The sequence below is a fragment of the Symphodus melops genome, assembly GCF_947650265.1.
Source record: "Symphodus melops genome assembly, chromosome: 10".
Classification (NCBI taxonomy): domain Eukaryota; kingdom Metazoa; phylum Chordata; class Actinopteri; order Labriformes; family Labridae; genus Symphodus; species Symphodus melops.
The window spans coordinates 12,872,115-12,890,286 of NC_136700.1; the positions used below are offsets into that span (position 1 = coordinate 12,872,115).

At 40.1% G+C, this 18,172-nt stretch overlaps 2 protein-coding genes across 2 annotated transcripts; one reads left to right on the forward strand and one right to left on the reverse strand.

The window, feature by feature from the left end:
• Positions 1-5,209: 5,209 nt before the first annotated feature.
• Positions 5,210-8,826, forward strand: LOC306831023 (mRNA decay activator protein ZFP36L1). Its single transcript, XM_079354845.1, has 2 exons — positions 5,210-5,621; positions 6,399-8,826. Exons 1-2 carry the CDS (start codon positions 5,568-5,570, stop codon positions 7,590-7,592), a joined length of 1,248 nt encoding a protein of 415 aa, XP_079210971.1. The 5' UTR covers positions 5,210-5,567; the 3' UTR covers positions 7,593-8,826.
• A 4,974-nt stretch (positions 8,827-13,800) lies between these two features.
• Positions 13,801-18,165, reverse strand: trappc6bl (trafficking protein particle complex subunit 6B, like). Its single transcript, XM_079353981.1, has 7 exons — positions 18,003-18,165; positions 17,617-17,714; positions 17,038-17,105; positions 16,828-16,945; positions 16,407-16,490; positions 16,025-16,118; positions 13,801-15,841 (listed from the first exon to the last, which is right to left on the reverse strand). The coding sequence occupies exons 2-7, from the start codon at positions 17,710-17,712 to the stop codon at positions 15,810-15,812; spliced, it is 492 nt and encodes a 163-aa protein (XP_079210107.1). The 5' UTR covers positions 17,713-17,714; positions 18,003-18,165; the 3' UTR covers positions 13,801-15,809.
• Positions 18,166-18,172: the final 7 nt, after the last annotated feature.

Genomic DNA, 18,172 nt, shown 5'->3' on the forward strand with positions numbered 1-18,172 from the left:
AGAAACAGAAAGCAACATATTAAGATTCAAATAAAATAAAGAATAAGAAAAAACTTGACTTATTATAGAGGCTAAAACTGGCCAAAGATAAAGTACAAAAGCTTTGTAGGATCCACTTATTTTTGACTTCCTGTGAACACAGCTGAAAACATGTGTCAAATGTTTGAACCCTCTTCATCACCCTGTCCACTCTGAATCATCAGAGTCTCTTCCAAACCCTGTACAGACATTTGTGACTGTTATCTTGTTTTTAAACCTCCTACGCCCCTCTCTCCTGCACTCTCTCTCTCTGACTTTCTAATTGAATCCACAGGAGTGAATTCCAGGAGGCAGGAGAGGAGGAGAGGCTGATGTCAGAGGTCAAAGGTTAGGTTTTGGCCTTTGCCCTGTGAGTAGAATCCTACTGTGCAGCATTTATGGATGTTTGCACATGTGCATGTGTTTTTTTTTGTGTGTATTATAAAACGGAAACAAGCTAGAGTTGTTATGTATTATGCACAAGTACACATTCTAGTGCAGTCACTTTGATAATCATGTTTATTCATGAGGTAGCTGCTACGCCTTTATGCTTAAGGTTTGACATAGTGTGCTACAGGGTTAGGGTTAGGGTACATTAGAGTTTTTAATATAAATGAAGCCTATGTTTCTTTTCATGTTGGAGTGAGCTATTTCAAAATACCAGCATGACAAATAAATAAAAATGCTTTCAGGGGGGCACTTTATTAAAGTCTATAGTTAACTTTTTTTCAACATAAAAAAAAGGCATGAGGTATTGAACAATTTGGTGCTTGCTTGGCAACATTACAAATTACATTCCATGATAATCATATTAAAGGTGACTGTACAGTCTGCAATTGGGGGAGTTCTCTATCTGAATTGAAAACCATTCCTGTGAATCGTGAAGACTCTTTGTAAAAAAAAACAAACGCGTGCACACAAACCCACAGTAAGAGGGGCAGGGGGTACAATGTGTTAGAATGAAAGCGGTGAGGGAGAGGGGCAGGTTAGGGGGAGGGAAAGAGGAGCAGATGTTCATCAGGCCTTACAGACCCCCTCCTACCTCTCCTCTCCTTAATATGTAACTGGCTATAGTAGCCTCTTATCTGGAGAAACCTGTGTAGAGGAATGACTTCACTTAATCACACACGTTTCAATAGGCTGAGTGTTGAAGTGTGTGAGTCTTTCACGCTCATTCTTTCCCTAAGATAGTAAACTCTGGGTGTGGGGAGCACGCCCAAAATCCTGGGCTAATGCTAGCTTTCCCATTGCTAACAATATCGTTGGCAAGCACACTTTGCAGCAAGCATCGAGATATTTTCACCCCAACTGTATATCAATACCAACTGGATTTTGACAAGCCTTTGTTTTTCCAGTTGCTAATCAATGGTGGCATCATGACAGCAAATTGTTAAATTATCTATGTGTCTAAGTGTGGAAAACCTGAATCAGAAGGTCTTTGAGCTGTCCACCATAAGTCTATCCCAGCTGTGTGAATACGACATTAAAAATTTCTCAGAAAAAATAAATAAATCATCTTCATTATTCCATCTAATTTCTTCACAAAACATCTTCTATTCATCACAACCAAGCCAGGTTTTTTTTGTCAACCTCCCCTGAGCAATGTCACCTCTGTAAATCTCCTCTAATATCAACCAGATGTTGAACCTGCAAATGCTTTCCTAATGACGTGGCTAATTATTTCAAAACAGGATGATTATGTGGCGAAAGAAAGAAACCACTACTGTGCACGTTTGTGCATCTGGCAGGTTAATTGCAAACCTGTGTAGAGATTGTTGCAGATCCAGTGTTAAAGAAACTCGCCTCAGATGTCCTCCTCCAGTCCTGCAATACCTCTCCCTCCGTCTATCTCATTTCCCCTGATTCTTCTAAACAGCCCCCCAATAATACCCCTTCATCCATCTCCTCCTCCTCTCAGCCATTCAAAACCCTCTGTAATGTCTGCTCTATGTGTGTGTGTGTGTGTGTGTGTGTGTGTGTGTGTGTATGTGTGTGGGGTAAAGTCTCAGAAGGCGGCGGGCCATTCGTTTTTTAAGTTGGTTGTGCAGCTCATTGAGCTCATTGTGCTCCTAAGGCCCTCTAGCCCAGCTGGACTCAACCAGAAGCAAAAAATCTCTTTCAAATCTCTCTCCTCCTTTCTCCGTTCTTGCCCCCCCTCCCCCTTTTCTCCAGAAACCACCCCTGTCCCTCACTCGCTCCTTACTCTCAGTAATCCCTAACTCACCCAAAAGGGATTTGTTTTAAGAAGTAAACTCTACTTGCTGACCAAATAGCTTGTTTAAAGATATCACTTGTTTACTTTAGCAAATTAACAGCTTTTCCTCAAGGCAGCCAGGTTGTTGACATCTTGCTAATGACTTGTTGTTCACAGTGGTGGTCTTCATCTCAGTGTAAAACAAACAAACTTGTTGAGCCAAACCCTTAGGACGAAGAACTAATTAGGACAGTGTCTATGTTAGCACCAAAAGGTCAATCAAAATATCATTAGTCCTTGTTGGCCCTTGGAATTAAATAAAACTTTACAGAAGCGAGTGCAGTCCATTACAAGAGTAAACCACTTGCACACTGGGACCCTCTAAATACAATTTGAGGTGTTGTGAAAATGTACCACATGCCTGAAAAGTGGTATCGGCGAGTCAATGCACTTATCTGATATTTTAATAAACCCCAAAAACAAGATACTTTCAAACATAATGCCAATTCAGTTCAGAATATTTGTGCCAATTTTACACATTTTAGAATAGAAAATAAATATTTATTTTATTGTCATTATAGACATTCTACAACAATATGAGAAACGTGTCACCTTAAGGCAACCACATACAAAAAAAAAGCCCCACGAGGGAGAGCCGTGAGCTGCTGCATTCGAGAGTGCCTCCAGGCCCTGTTGTTTGTTTACACAAACAACATTGGCCTCTGGCACTGTAACGCAATGTACAATTTTATGCCGTTGCAGATGTAGTGTGCAATGGGCCTACAAAGGCGTTACGATTGCAGAGCTTTGTTATGCAAAAACATGTAAAGGGCTATACTAAGTACTTCAACACACATCCGTGAAAAAAGGATATCCGAACATTTAATGTTTTTTGCAGGTCATTCCCTCCCTCTCCCCTCTGTTCTTTCCTCACTCTAGGATCACCAATAGCCATAAGTGAAAAGTCTGAAGCTGCGCAATGCACGTCGGGAAGTGAGAGACGCAAAACTTCTAAGTAAACAGTGCAATCTTCACATGCACAAACACTCACAAACATGGACACAAACTATCACTACACACCAGCTATGACATCACAGAGGCACTGTTTCACCTCTGTTATGATTCTGGTAGCCTCGTCGGAACAACAACGCCCTACCATTAAGCCACCGTATCCAATGCCACCATTTACATTGGCGGCGGCATTGGAAATCTGTTAACAAAAGGTCACTCAAGGTGCATTAGTGTGCATTCTGATGCCAGGTGAGAACTCTCAACTGGATAGCATTATGTCATCACAGCTCGGGGGGGGGGGGGTGAGAGCCTCTGTTAAACAGACACAAGCATGTGTACACACATAAATGCACACACTTAACGGTGACAACTTGGCTGGAACAAAACAAAGCTTTTCAGCAGGCTTTGTTTTCAGCTGAACTCATTTTCTAAAGTGGCTCAGGGCTGTGAGCTGCTTTCAAGAAATCTCAAACTCAAAGTGGAGGCTCCGCATTTTAAAACTTATAGGCTATTTATGGACACAAATGTCTGCATTTTTTGAGAGCTTTTGTAGTACTGAACATTTTTTTAACTATTTAACTCAGGCTACTCAGGCAACTCACAGTCTAGATAACCATCATGATGTTTTTAGGCTGAATCATCAATGCGCTCTGATTCACTAATTCTTCTCCAAAAGTTAAAACAATGTCTTTAAGTGCACACAGTTGTTACAGTAAATCTAATCGTACAGCTGGAATCAGACCCATACACTGGCGACAAGCACCAAACTTGACAGAACAAAGTGAAAAGTGTTTCTCTCCCTGCAGTTGCAGCAAACTGTCTGCTACTCTTCAGGTTACTGGGCCGACTGGTGCGATCCTATTTACAACCCAGAGGTGTGACAACTTTACTCCTGGCAGACGAAAGTGTGGGTGTGTGTGATCTTAAAGTTTTACCTCTGTGAGGACAAAATGCTGATTTGTACCACATGGAGAATCGGGGCCTTTTTTGTCAGTGCCTACTTTTTACATGTCCTTCCATGCTAGAGTTACGGATTATAACGTGGGTTTTGATGAGTTTTAGTAAAGGATAATTTAGTTTAGTCTTCACAAAGATCAAGCTGACAACCAGCCGTGTGTGTACTGCTGTGGAATCTTTCACACATCTACATTTACCCTGGAAATAAAACACTTCACTCCTCGTCTGTCTCATAGGGCCGGGCTGTCTTCATACACTCTGTCCTCCTCATGTGTTCACGTCTTCACTTTCCTGCCCATCTTCATTTTCTTATACTTGTTATCGCCTTTTTGTGGGTGTTTGTCTATCTTCAGTCCATTTTTTAGGCTTTTTAAAACGTTTCTTTCCTGTGATTTACAAATGACACCTCCTCCATCTGCTCCATTAAAAAAAAAACAAGACTTTATGATCTAGTTTAGCCTCTATCATTTTAAACATAAAACATATCCATGCTGCAGCTCTATAGAAGACAGTTTATTAAACATACACATGCAGACATTATTACATTGCAAATAATATTTATAACCCCAAATACATGTAATATTCATGATTAATTTATTTTAGTGACAACATTTAAATCTTGCAAGACTAATGGTGATTGCCATGCCTGTGTTTTTGTGCAAATTGCTGAGAGCATGGTTTAAGAAAAAACAACGAAGACACTAGATGACAAAACTATAGTTGCTGACAAAAAAAACCATACTCTTTTGTCAGCATGATCTCATAAAATAAATACAATAGTACTATGTCAGACTATGGTCATACTCTGTTTGCCTGTGCTAGCTATTGAGAACATGTTAAAACATAATGTTAGAGCATAGATTGTAATAATAAAAAGGGTGAAATATAACCTACTCTATTCAGCTTGTGTTTTTTAAATAATCTAATTAGGTTCTCGTATTCGCCCAAATGAAAAACAAAAACTTTATGGTAAAAGCTGTCGCGTTCCCCTGAAGCTAACTTTAGTGCACACACTTAAAATCAGCACGACACCAAGACCCAGGCTTCTTCTTCAGGAACAAACAAGCGTGTCTTTACGTATGCCAGGTGTATGGACTTAAATATGATATCATTTAGCATCACTACTCTTGACTTCTCATCGAGCTGCCACTCATGGTGGTACAGAAAACAAGTGTCTCCGGGCAGGCTCAGAGGCGTGGGAGTGGCTAGCAGTAGAAGCGCTGTTACGTTTTAAAGCCACACGTGGTCTGGGTCTTAGGCTTGTGTTGAACACCGCACAGACAACTAGAAACTTCGGACCAACTCATGCCAGCGAGTTGGCCCACGTCTATCACTGCGGGGGCAGACGAGATCAGACGAAGCTTTTTTTGGGGTATAACTCAGCAGAATGCCTTCTTACCCCCTCAGCCAGTTTTGTGACCTGGAAGAGATGATGTGCAAGGTAAAAGCGTGAAAAAGTTCAGCGAGGGGTGGATCAAAAGTTAGCTAACTTGCTAGCTGCAATGCTAACCGCAGGCTGTTGGCTCCATTATTGTAAAGAGTTGTTCAGAGGATACTTTAGTTTGATTTTTAAACCTACATTGAGAGCTAACTTGTATTTTAGTTAGCTGTATGTGTCTATTGATTGTGATTACTAAGTAGAGCCTTTGTGTTTGCATCAATCGATACGACTTTTTTTTTTTTAACTTTGTACATGCAAAGTTACAGCTAATAGTATACATCTGCAGCTTATTTACGGTGAACGAGGAATGAAAATGTAAACAAGCATCGTGAAGCAAACTTTTCAGAAAGAAAGCAATGAAGTTTGCGCACTGTAAATAACATGGAGAGTTGTTTAAGTTGAAGTGTGACTGCACTGTTTGTCATGACCCTTTTCACAGTGTGGGAGGTACATTAATGTACTGCATGACAAATGTAAGCCCGTTCTCCACCTTTTACTTTGCAGTTTTAAATAGTGTGATACTTTTTAAAAAAAAATACTATTAAATGTGAAATACTGCAGTCGACCGAGGGTCTGCAAATCCTCTGGGCTAGTGCATTTAAACAGCACCTCAGTTGAGTCCCACTGCTAAAATTACAAACCAAATCAAAAAGCAGCTATGTTGTTTGTTTGTTTTTTTCGCCCTCTTTGTACATTCATTTATGCATTACCAGATTTTCAAATTGACACGTTGTAAAATGTGTTGGCTAATGTATTTTGTTATCTGTTCTTTTGCAGCATCTGTTGAATCTTGACATCAGGGAGCAGAGTGGACCTCTACCATCCCTCAGTCTGGCAATGAGGACACCAGATTACATCGGTCAGCCAAGCAGCAACACATCGCTTTCTCTCTCGTCTCTCTCCTGCCTCCCCACTGATCTTGCAGACAGAGCACTTCTGGCCTCCAACCTGTGGCGACAGCAGTCAAAAAGCTGTCTGCCCTCCCAGCTCGATAACTCCAGCCAATTGGGAAAGTCAGGCTTCTTTGCTCAGCGCTCCATCAGCATGGTGGAAACCAGCAGCCCTGCAACAGCAAGTCAAGGCTGGCCCGGGACTGACATAAAGCAATTCCAAAGTGACCTCAACCCTACCACCATGAACAGTAACTCCTCCTCCCGCTATAAGACTGAACTGTGTCGATCTTTCACTGAGAGCGGCTTGTGCAAGTATGGCGGAAAATGCCAGTTTGCCCATGGGCTAGATGAGCTGCGGGATCTTAGCAGGCACCCCAAATACAAAACTGAGCCATGTCGTACATTTCACACCATTGGCTTCTGCCCATACGGGATGCGCTGCCACTTTGTCCACAACAATGAGGAAGAAAGGAAACACTCCTATTCTCGTTCCTCCTCCTCGTCTTCTTCCTCGTCCTCGAGCATTCCCTCACAGCAACCTTCCTCCTCCAGGCCAAACAGACCGCCTTTGGTCAGACAGAGTTTCAGCTTTGCTGGGTTTCCTTCAGCTCCTCACCTGCCTGCCCTTACTGCTCAGCTTTCACCTGCCACTGCCTCTTTCACACGCGCTCCATCGGCCTCTCCCCCGTCTTGTGCTGATGTCACTGACCTCCTCTCTCATGCCTTCCTAAAGATGGACTCAGCCTTTCAGGCCTCCCCTGGCCCACAATACCAGCCCCCAGGAGGCACGGCCATTACAGCAGATACCTGCTCTCTGTTCCTACCTTCCCCAGACTCTGGCTGTTCTCCATGCGGGCTCTCCCCGACCACCTCACCTTCCCTGAGGCAGAGTCCCGGCTCTATCGGCGTCTTTCCAGGGCCGCTTGGCACCCGATCCCTATCTTACACCTCTCTATCAGACCAGGACCAGGACGGAAGCAGCTCAGCGAGCTCGCTCAGTGGCTCCGAGTCCTGCAGTGGCATTAACGATGCTAACGGCAAACGTCTGGCGGTATTCAGTCAGCTTTCGGTGCCTTAGGTTCCCTCGAGGCTCCACCTTTAGACTAAACGTATAAAACATCTTACATAGAGCTGCATATTCCACGCCCTGCTTACACTAAATATGCAGAAAACACACACCCTTATATATCCATATCAAACACGCACAACGCTAACCAACACTGTACCCATAATATGCTAACATATCTCACACATGCCTTCACTGGATTAACCTGCAGACATTCTTTACACCTGGTTGGAGCGAAATGAACAGAGACTTACTGACTGACTCAGAAAGCACATTTCAATTGACCCATCAGATTTATATGGTTGAAACAGCACCGTCATAAGGCGCAAGGGAATCTGTGTTGGCGAAACTTAAATGTGCATAGCCACCAAAACACGTCAGTGCAGGAAGCGTTCGAAAGCTTCATTTAAAGAGTATGCTGAGACAGCAAATTTCAACAAAGGTGTTGTAATCAGTGTGATTGCCTGTTCACACCTTCCCCCCCCCCCCTTTCTCCAGACCTTCTGTGTGATCTTAAGAATGTGACAAAGCCAAAGATATGTTTGTAGCTTAAGAGCTTTGATTATTGCGGTACAAACACAATGTGACCTATGTTTTCCATGACTGTTTACACAGTATTGTTTATAAGCTGGTGAGATTGTTTTGGGTTTTTTTCTCTCTTTTTTTCCCTTTATAACTGTACAGTCTGAGGTTCTGTTTCGATCACTGGCCTCCAACCTGAATGTTATTTTTTTTTTCTTTAAACAGAAGTGCCTGTAGCGTTATTTAACAGGTCCTGTTACAGCGTTGACACATTTGATGGTTTGTTTGGAGAGATGTGAGGAGCGGTGCGAGTCTTATTGAGTTCAGGTTTCTCTGTTGTTCGGATTGCTACTGTTGCAATTCTTTCGATCTCTGTTGCATTATTGATTATGACCAGTAAATGACCAAGTGCCAAATGACCAAATATAGCCTTTCCTGCAAGAGGAGGAACAAAACCAGGCATGATCCAATGTTTGATGAAGTGATTTTAACTGTGACTTTTTTTCCATCTGAATATGTGAGCTTTAAAATTTAAAAAGTGCCAGGCAGCAAAAACAGCACCCATGGAAAAAAACACAAGTACTGTTAGTCAAAGATAACACCTCAAATGACATGCATAGTATTCTGTTACACTGATATCCCCTAAATTTAGCCAGAGGCACTTGGCGTACCAGGAAATATTTTCATTGCAGCGCTAATTTCTATTTCAGATTATTTATATATATATATATTAAAAAAAAAACTTGGATAAATCTTCTGAGAAGTGGGATTGTCTTTCCTCTAATTGCAGGTAGCACAGGTGTTACAGTTTTTTTGTTAAATGTTTTTTTTTTTGTGAGCCCACTATCTCTCCTCCTCATTCAGTATTACTTCTTCCTGTTACGGCTTTGTACTTTCATGAATGTGTAGCGTCCTGGACACAGCACCCAGGTCTGTTGCCTTAACTGAGCTAGGTCCAGCATTCTGGAGGGTTAGTGCAAGTATGCTTAGTGTTATAGAAATTTTACTTCGCTGTTTTTGTGTGTTTTTGATGTAGTTGGTTAGAAAAACAGATGCTGTACTGTTATTGGTCTATTTAAAATTGCCTTTTCTTCAACATGTTTGAGGCCTGTTTAGTGGTAAAGGTGATCTTTAGTAAATTAATTTTTCTTTAATTTATTTTAACGTATTTATAGAGGACTTTGAGTTGACAATGCTTGTATCAAGTTTAATATATTTACTTCTTTTGCTTTTTTGTACTGGAAATAAAGTTGTTTTTTTTTTACCCACTTTTCTCGTTGATCGTGGTTAATCGCCTTCTTGTGGTCTCAGGTGAGATCTACATTACCATGTTTGCTCTGAAATTTTGCAACAGCACGGAAGTTACGGGACGCGTGCATGTTCCCATGAGTTGTTTTTTTGCCTTGCCTGGTTGTATATTATGTTGGTTGTAATATTTGTATCGCCGTTTGAACATTTGTGGCACTATCAATGCAAGGTGCAATGAAAGAAGGAAGCAGGAACAAAGGAAAGTAATGCATGGCTTTCACTGTAGATTATGTTCTGTATCTAAAGCAGTAGGAAAATAACTATTTCAGTTCACTGAAGTTTACTTAAAACTAGGGGGAGTAGACAGAGTGATCATGAGACTCAATCTCTTCTTTTTAACCTGCAGCAGCTCTACTACTTAACTGGACAACTCCATTGAATAATGGAAAATAGCTTATATGTGCCTTAAAACAAAGCATGTTTTTTTTAAAGCTTGATATTATTCTAAAAGGAGTCCAGGGCTCAGAAACGTACATTTCTAAGTAAAACAGACTAAAATACAAAAAGGTTCTTCATATTTCCAGATGAAATTGCACAACAGCCCAGGAAATGAATCATACCCCGGCTCTGTGGTGCAGCCTCCGCTTGAAGAATGTGCTCATAAACCAGATGTGCTGAATGATTCATAAGTGAGAACAATTCAGTTTTCTTTTCCTCCTTAATTTGGCTTGTGAGCAGTCAGATTTTTTTTTTAAGATATAGAATTAATGGAGAAGGAAAGTCTATAAATGTTTGAGTAAATGCAAACAGCATCTTCTTAAACTACACTTTCTAGCTCAAGTAAAGTAATGTTGGCGAAGAGGTACATACAAAAAAAATGGGGTATGATTAATGTTTTCATTGACATTTAACTTTTGCAAAAAATGGATATAAGTATGGACTAATAAGTGATTTCTGCCATAACAAGTCTGGTGTAAAAGAGCAAGACACTGGTCTGTGTGTGAGTGAGTGTGTAGTCATGCAATTGAGATTTCATGTGGAGATAAGAAGTCTTTTGTTTAGGGTTTAATCTGACCAATCCTCTGCTCCCACCCATTTCCCTTCTCCTTCACTGCCTTCACTCATTACATCCTTCTTTCTCACTTTGTTCCCATTTCCTTTCCTTTAATTGCATCTCCCCCTACTTCTCCACTTTCTACCATGTGGGCAGTACTGAATAGCACTCTTATCTACTGTAACTGGTGAGTAATGCATGTTAATGTGTGCTCATTAAATCATGTACAGAGCCACATTCTGATTATTAGACTTGTACATGACAAAAGTAGATTGGGTAGAACTATTGGGTATTTAAAATTGATTGGCTGAAAGTACAGTGACACTTTATTTTCTTACACATTTTAAAGTAATTGTTAGAGTCAGAAGAGGAAAAAAAGGGCTTAAAATGCAGCCTCATGGTTGACCCCTGAGGAATCTCTCTGCCATACATATACACCAGCACAAGAGCCATTATCTTGTCAGGATTAACATGAGATGGGCTGCCTTGGAGTGATTAGTGGCCGCAAAGGGTTTGAAGGCATGTGTGTGCTTGCATGGTTTGTGTGTGTGGGTGGGTGCTGTTTTGTGTCTGATAGACATTCTCCCACACTCTTGCCCTGTGGGACGTAGGAAAGGCAGGCAGATGGCCGTATTCAGGTCCACCATGGGTCAACATATGGCCCTGACTGACACAGGTTGTGTGTGTGTGTGTGTGTGTGTGTGTGTGTGTGTGTGTGTGTGTGTGTGTGTGTGTGTGTGTGTGTGTGTGTGTGTGTGTGTGTGTGTGTGTGTGTGTGTGTGTGTGTGTGTGTGTGTGTGTGTGTGTGTGTGTGTGTGTGTGTGTGTGTGTGTGGAGGAAGCTGAATGAGTGGGCAGGAATAAAAAGGCGAAGTTGTTAGAGCAGAAAAGAAGCTCTGAGAAGAAGGGAAAAAAAGTGTGTCATTTGATGTTCTTCAAATATCAAACCTTTTTAGGCAGGAGACTTGATTCATTTACTATACACTAATAAATCACTTTTGATTAAAGACAAATAAAATGCCAGTAAAGACTTCAACATAAAAGCTTGTTAAAATATTTAACAGACATAGAGTTTATCATTCTCTAACTGAATTAAACTAGTTAGCCAGCTAGCAGTAAATGTAGCTGCACTAACTACACAATTTTAGGCTAGTTTTATCAGCTTAATGATTAATACGCTACTGCTAGCTCGTAGCACACTACTACTTGACTTACATAGACAGCGTCCTTCATTGTCAGCTAAACAAATTTCTTGCCAAACAAACTCAAGTGAGACAGTAAACAAAACTTCTTAGCAGTTAGCCAGCTTTTCTCCAACTAACAAAATACCAGTAAAATCCATTAAATGATACATTTTTGTTGGCTAACTTTGCTTCTAGCTATGTATAGTTTGGGGAGTTCTACACTTCAGCTTTGGTTGTACATTGGCCTGTTCAAAAGTTGCAGCAAGTCGTACATTATTATTTTGTATGATTTTAAATTAATGAGTGCTTCATAAGTATTCAACAATGAACTCAAATTGTACTTGGTGATTTCAAAATGTAAGTGATTAGAAAATGCTAACAGCACTGAGAAAAACCTAACCCCCAAACATTAGTCACCTTCTTCTCACAGTTCAAAGGACTTCAGCAGGTCTATGTGGACAGTGTTACTAAATTTAGTAAGTCATCAATTTGAGAGGATGAATGCACATTTTACTTACACACAACACAACCCCTTCCCCTTTTTTCTTCTCGCCTCCTGAACTGCCCTCCTCCTCCCACCCTCTATTCACTGTTCCCCTTTGTGAGTGTATGGGTGATATTGTGATGCATGAGGAGAGCAAGAGGAAGGGGAGCGAAGCCGTGCAGAGCAGCACAAAACATCTGCTGCTGAACTATCCGCCTTCATTACTCAATCCTACTGCTCCTGGACCCCTTCCCTGAACTCCCTAATGTTTGTGAACCATTCAGGTACAAGAAAGTCTCCCCCCCCACACACACACACACACACACACACCTTCCCCTTACTATTGCAACTTCTTCATCACCGCACACTACCTCTCTGCCCCCCTCCTCTCCCTCTCGTCCTTTAATACATGTCTCATTTCCATCCAGTCTCCTGTAGGGGCTTTACATTCTCTCTGTCCAATTTTCTTCTTGCCAATTATTTTCTCCTTCACCCACTATTACAATTCTGCCCCCTCCCAGGCTTTCTCTCTAATCCTTCCTTCTGCTTGTTTTCCTCCTTCCCAGAAAGGATTTGAGCAAAGTGTTTAATGGGTTGCAACAAATGGGCAAAACAGTGAGCCATAGTCAGGTGCTGCTCATGTAGGCAGACACCTTGCTGAATTTCCCTGGCTATTTTCTTCCTTCTCAGCATTATTGGTTTAATAGCAAGTAAAAACAAAACTTGTCTGTCACCTAAAATGCACTATGCAGATCAGCAAGCATCAAGTGTTTCTTCAACTCTTAAGCTCTTTCAAAAACTCTTGTCTTGAGGGCCTTCCTATTGCAGTGAGGACATTACTCAAAAACAGTAAGGCTCGCATTGAAAGGGCACTCCAGCAAACAAGTTATGCACTTCAATGAAGTTGGAGGACTTGCAGAAAATGTATTGAAGATCAAAAGAAAAGAAAGAAAAAGGCAATGAAATCGGACTTTTATTCCATAGCATGGGTCAAGCTTCTAAGACATTTAATCCTAAACTTTCCATGATGACGTAATCAGGGTTGTTTTCCTCCGCTTTAAAATGTTTCCTCGAGAGCAACAGAGAACCTTTAACAACCCTTTTCAAAGACCAATTAAAACTCATAAAGAGGAAAATCTTGATGTGAAAAAACAAACAGCCCAACTGACCAAAACAAATTACCTCTTTGAAAGTATTTACGTATTTTGTCTTCATGTTGGTGTTTCTGAGCCTAGGTAAAGTTGGCGAGTGTTTCATTGTGGTTAGAAAAAGAGTTTCTTCACGTGACAATTTTTTTTATTTATATTGTATGTTTTCCACATCTATTTAAAAGCTAAGCTTGTCAAGGCATATGCAATAAATACATGCTCTGATAAGAAAAATGTTTTGTTCTACTACAAACAAGTTATGGAGGGACACTTAAATACAAAGCATTGTCTGCTGTTGAGCCTGGATGTTGTTATGCCTTCAAGTAAATCTTTTATCAATTTTCCACAATTGTGTATCAAATGTGGTCTGCATTACTTTTCTACTTCAGCTTCATTTGGCCCTATGCTAAAACTAAACTTAAACTGCCCTGTAATACAATTCTGTTTTCATGTTGACATCCATGACAACTATTAAGTCAATATGAAATGAAACACAAAGTTTGGTTTCTTGTGCATGTTAAAATGAAAACTCTGTATTGACAGTAACGAGTACATTTGAAATAAATCTATGTGTTCACAAATCACATAATCAAGCTTTATTCTGTAAACTATTACACTCATACCAATGGGAGGCTGGAAATACAGGGCACTTTATAAACATCTGAAATAAAAGGCAGTGTGAGCTCCACAATGCACCAGCTGCAAGTATTGTCCATGTAGTGCCATGTCAAAGTATAAATATAATGAAAATCCAGAGGATTTAACTATGTCACCAGATCTGATGACAAATAGGACCTGGATAATCTTGCTGGAAATTCAGACTCACAATGACAATGTTTTTTCTTGCAAACTGATTTTTTAGATTAGCTTGCTTGAGCAGAAGTTGGATACTGAATATACAGGAAGTGCAATCCACTCGCATACAATAGTAACCTCTTAATACCAAACTCATGATATGGATCAAAAACATGAAAGAAATATTAATAACTTAAGCAGGGATGATGGGAAAGGGACCTGCAGTTACACACAGTCAAGGAGAAAGAAAAAAAAAGTTACAGAAAGAAAATGACAACTTCCTTGTTTTCTTAAAAGGCTTCAATGTTTTGTTCTTTATAACAAAGAAAAAGTGTGACGGAGTCGTTGATTCACACTATTCTTAAAACACAATAACATGATACTTTTTTCTTACTTTAATTGATGGGAAATGGATTTATGAATATTTCTAAAACAGAATATAAAAAGGGATTTGTAAACATGTTACGCTATAAGAGATTGATACATAATATAAGGTGACAAAATAATACATTTTGAAAAAGTTAGTTAAGATTTCTTTTGTTGCAAAATCACCATAAATACTCGAGGAGTGTTTCTTATGGCAACGTTCAGTCATTTTGTCTCAAGTACAGGACATGTTTGATGGACAGACAACAAGACAAGACTTGACCTGCAAACTGTCAGAGCTACAAACCATGGAAATAATGACAGCTCGATGTGTCCCTCTAGTGGCACAAAGAGGCAACAGTTTCAACCCAAGAGGTGGATAGTTCACTGTGTTTACTGGAAGAAAATGTTTAGCTTGGAGAAATAAATAAAATGAAGTGAAATGTACTCTCATATTTGAGGAGAAATCACAGGACACGCTAAACAAACGTAACAATCCATCCATGTAGGAGGGTTTCAGTCTAACATTGGCAGCTTGCTGTAACTCAGGAAAAATTAAAAACTATCATTTTTAAATGTCACTGCTGTACAAAGAACATGCAATGCTGTTACATTAAATAATAGCCTATAATCCAAGTTTGAATAGTCAGCTTCAGAATGTAAAACGGAGGTAGCAGATTTACAAAGTAGATGTCACTCTAAATTCATAAATTGTTGACTCATTCTGCCTGAAATGTAAAGGAGCAACAGCATGCATGGACACCCAGCTCTTAAAAGGCAAACAGCCACAGAGGAAGGGAAAGCAACAGGAGCTGGCTGCAGGTTTGTCTGCAAAAAAATATATTGTTGACTAATGGTTCTATGTACCAAGCGTAACTACTTTTAGAGATTCCCGATTGTTTTGGAGAATGCTTATAAAAAAAATAATTTAAAAAAAAGGTATGGCAGTTGATAGTCCTGAAATATTATCCATAACAAACATTTTATTTTTTTCACTGCCCTCTCAATTTGAGGACGCAACATTGCAATACTTTACAAAGAACACAAAGTTACTGTGTGATTTACTGTACATTCACATTAGTGTGTTCACAGTCACAGGCCAAGTGGGCTCAGTCAGCGCCAGGCTCCCCTTATCAAGTGAAAACTAAAGTCAATAACCTTGTCAATTATTTCAATCAGACTCGAGTCAACTTAAATAAAGGAACAAAAAAAAAAGAAGCCAAAAAAAGTGTTATGTTTCAGAACACTTCGAGCCTCAGCTAAACCTTTTTGCCCTGTTCGTCATACTACCTGGTTGTCAGAATAACCTGTTGGACCTAGTTGTTGTTTGAGTCCTTCTGAGGTAGGACAGGAATTACTATCCTAGCTACAGTAAATAGAACCCTACAGGACCCTGTTCCTTAGCACCATGGCAGCAGAGAGGAGCACGTCACAACTTCTGGACCACTACCTGGAACTTACCTGGAGAGACAAAAAGAAGAAGTAGTGAAACAAGGGTTTGAACCTCATTTAGTTTTTTTACTTGATGTCTTATTGCTCACATGAGTGACGGCACTTTAGCTATCTGACTAGCCTACAAGAATGCTATATCACCTCATTATTTACAACAACGAAAACACCAATGTAGGATTTGATTGTACTTACAGGACGGCATAATAGAGACCTCTGCTGTCACAACGCTGTCAAGACCAAGGTTAGACAGAGCTCCTCTCACCACCCCACACGAGAAAGCAAGGTACTGCAATGACACCCACAAAGTAATACCAGGTAACCTAATTACAATAAGATGACCTTCGCTTTCCTAAGCTGTCATTCGGAATATGTAGTCTATAGTGAATTCCTCAAACTCGCTGTCTTTTTCAGTGAATGCCAATCTTTTGAGATTATACGGCTCCATTGGCAGGAGTGTCTGTATTTCCTGTTTACGCCTGTACGTCTTCTTGCTGATTTGATACCAGTATATATAGCTGTCCAGCGGTGATCAGATCACCCAGGTCAAAAGTCAAAATCAGCCGAGTATACTAACCTTAGGAGCCTGATCCAGGTACTGTTTCCCACTGGACAGCTGAGTAAGCAGGGAAAACTTGTTGTCTTGCAAAACATATGTGCCCTGTAACAGAGGACAGAAGATAATTAATAACCACTGCAACACATTTCAACACTGAATGTGGATTTGAGCATTTTTATTTTCACAGTTTCAGTTAATTAAAGGGGATTAGCATCATTGTATGTTCTGTATTGAGTTTTAGTCAACCCTGCCATATGTTATGTTCATCTTTGCCATATTGATCTGCTGTTACAAAAAAAAATAAAAAATCTTTCACAACAAGTCACAAAAAAATAATAATTCAAATGTGTTGTGAAGAATACTGAAACCAAGTCAGAGGAGAACATTAACAATCTCTACACAAGGAAAACCCTTTTAGTACCGCTCATTCTTGATTTACCTGATGGTTTGTTCGGAGATTGTCAATCTGCCTCCTGAACACCTTCGTCCAGAAGTCTTTACAGATAAACTTCATGACATCCAACTCATCCTTGAAGCTAGGCGAGTCTCTAGTCAACCTAGACAAAGAAAACTCTGTATCAATGCTTCCCATTGAAAAAGGATGCACAGCACATGCATGTTGCGCAAACTGTTCATGTATGCTGTCTACCTCTCAATGAGTCCTTGTCCCACCCTGAAGCCCATGCTTTCAAGGACAGAAACACACGCCGCTCTGTCCTGAAGAAAAGACACCAGGGCAGATAATTTAGTGCACAAGAACAGGCTTCATACAGAAATGTTTAAGAGTTGAATGATTAGTGTGCTGCATCTCCTGTAAAATGTTTGTGCTATAGAGTCAGTTTCCTTTATTTGAACTCTGTCCTGGTTGATTTTAAACCAATTTTCCATCAGTGTATTTACTGCCTCATACCTGCCTGTTGTATCTCTTGTATTTCTGTTATCTGCTTATATTTAATTTTTATTTTCCTACTCCCTGTTTAGTCGATCTGTTAATCTATGTTCCTTCTTTCTCTAAATGTTGATGTATTTGCATTTTATCTTTAAAGCACTTTGTAAACAGTTGTTGTTAGAGGTGACTATATAAATTATTCTTACTGTTATAATAAATGCTATGCACGGTTGGGCTGCACTCAGACAGCAAGGAGCTAGCATTTGTTAAAGAGATGCTAGATGAGTGTCAAAACCATAAATCCGGTGTTTGTGGGATATCAGGACTATTTAAACACACCTTGTTGTCCATCTCTCCTTTACTGGATTGCTGCTCTCTGTAGACATGGGAAACCATCTCCATATGGAGAAAGTCAAACAGGGCCTCGTCTGCCATTACTGCATGAAGAAAATGAAAATGTGATTTTAAAGCCAGGATAATAACACCCGAGTTTAACAGCATGTCATTAAATGTACAGTTTAACTTCAAGTGTCTAACAGATGAGAAAATCAGCAGCTTAGCATTAGCTACACACATAGCGCTGGACAGCTAATATTTTTAGCTCGCATCGTTATCGTGGCCGCATTTGCTCGACATATGAAACAAAACAAGAACAAAACAATGCATGTGGTATTGTAGTTTGCAGTTTATAAATGCAACTAAGTATGCTGTTAAATCTACTCTACCCGATAAATAAGAGTGGAAATAGACGTAAACACAGGAAACACGTAAACTTCCTGGGTAGCACTCGATATGAATGTCAGGTTATCCCGCTGGATTCATGTAGGCCTGCGCTCATGCAACACCAACAAGACTGTATGATCATGAGAAAACAAGAAAAGGTGCAACTTCGGTG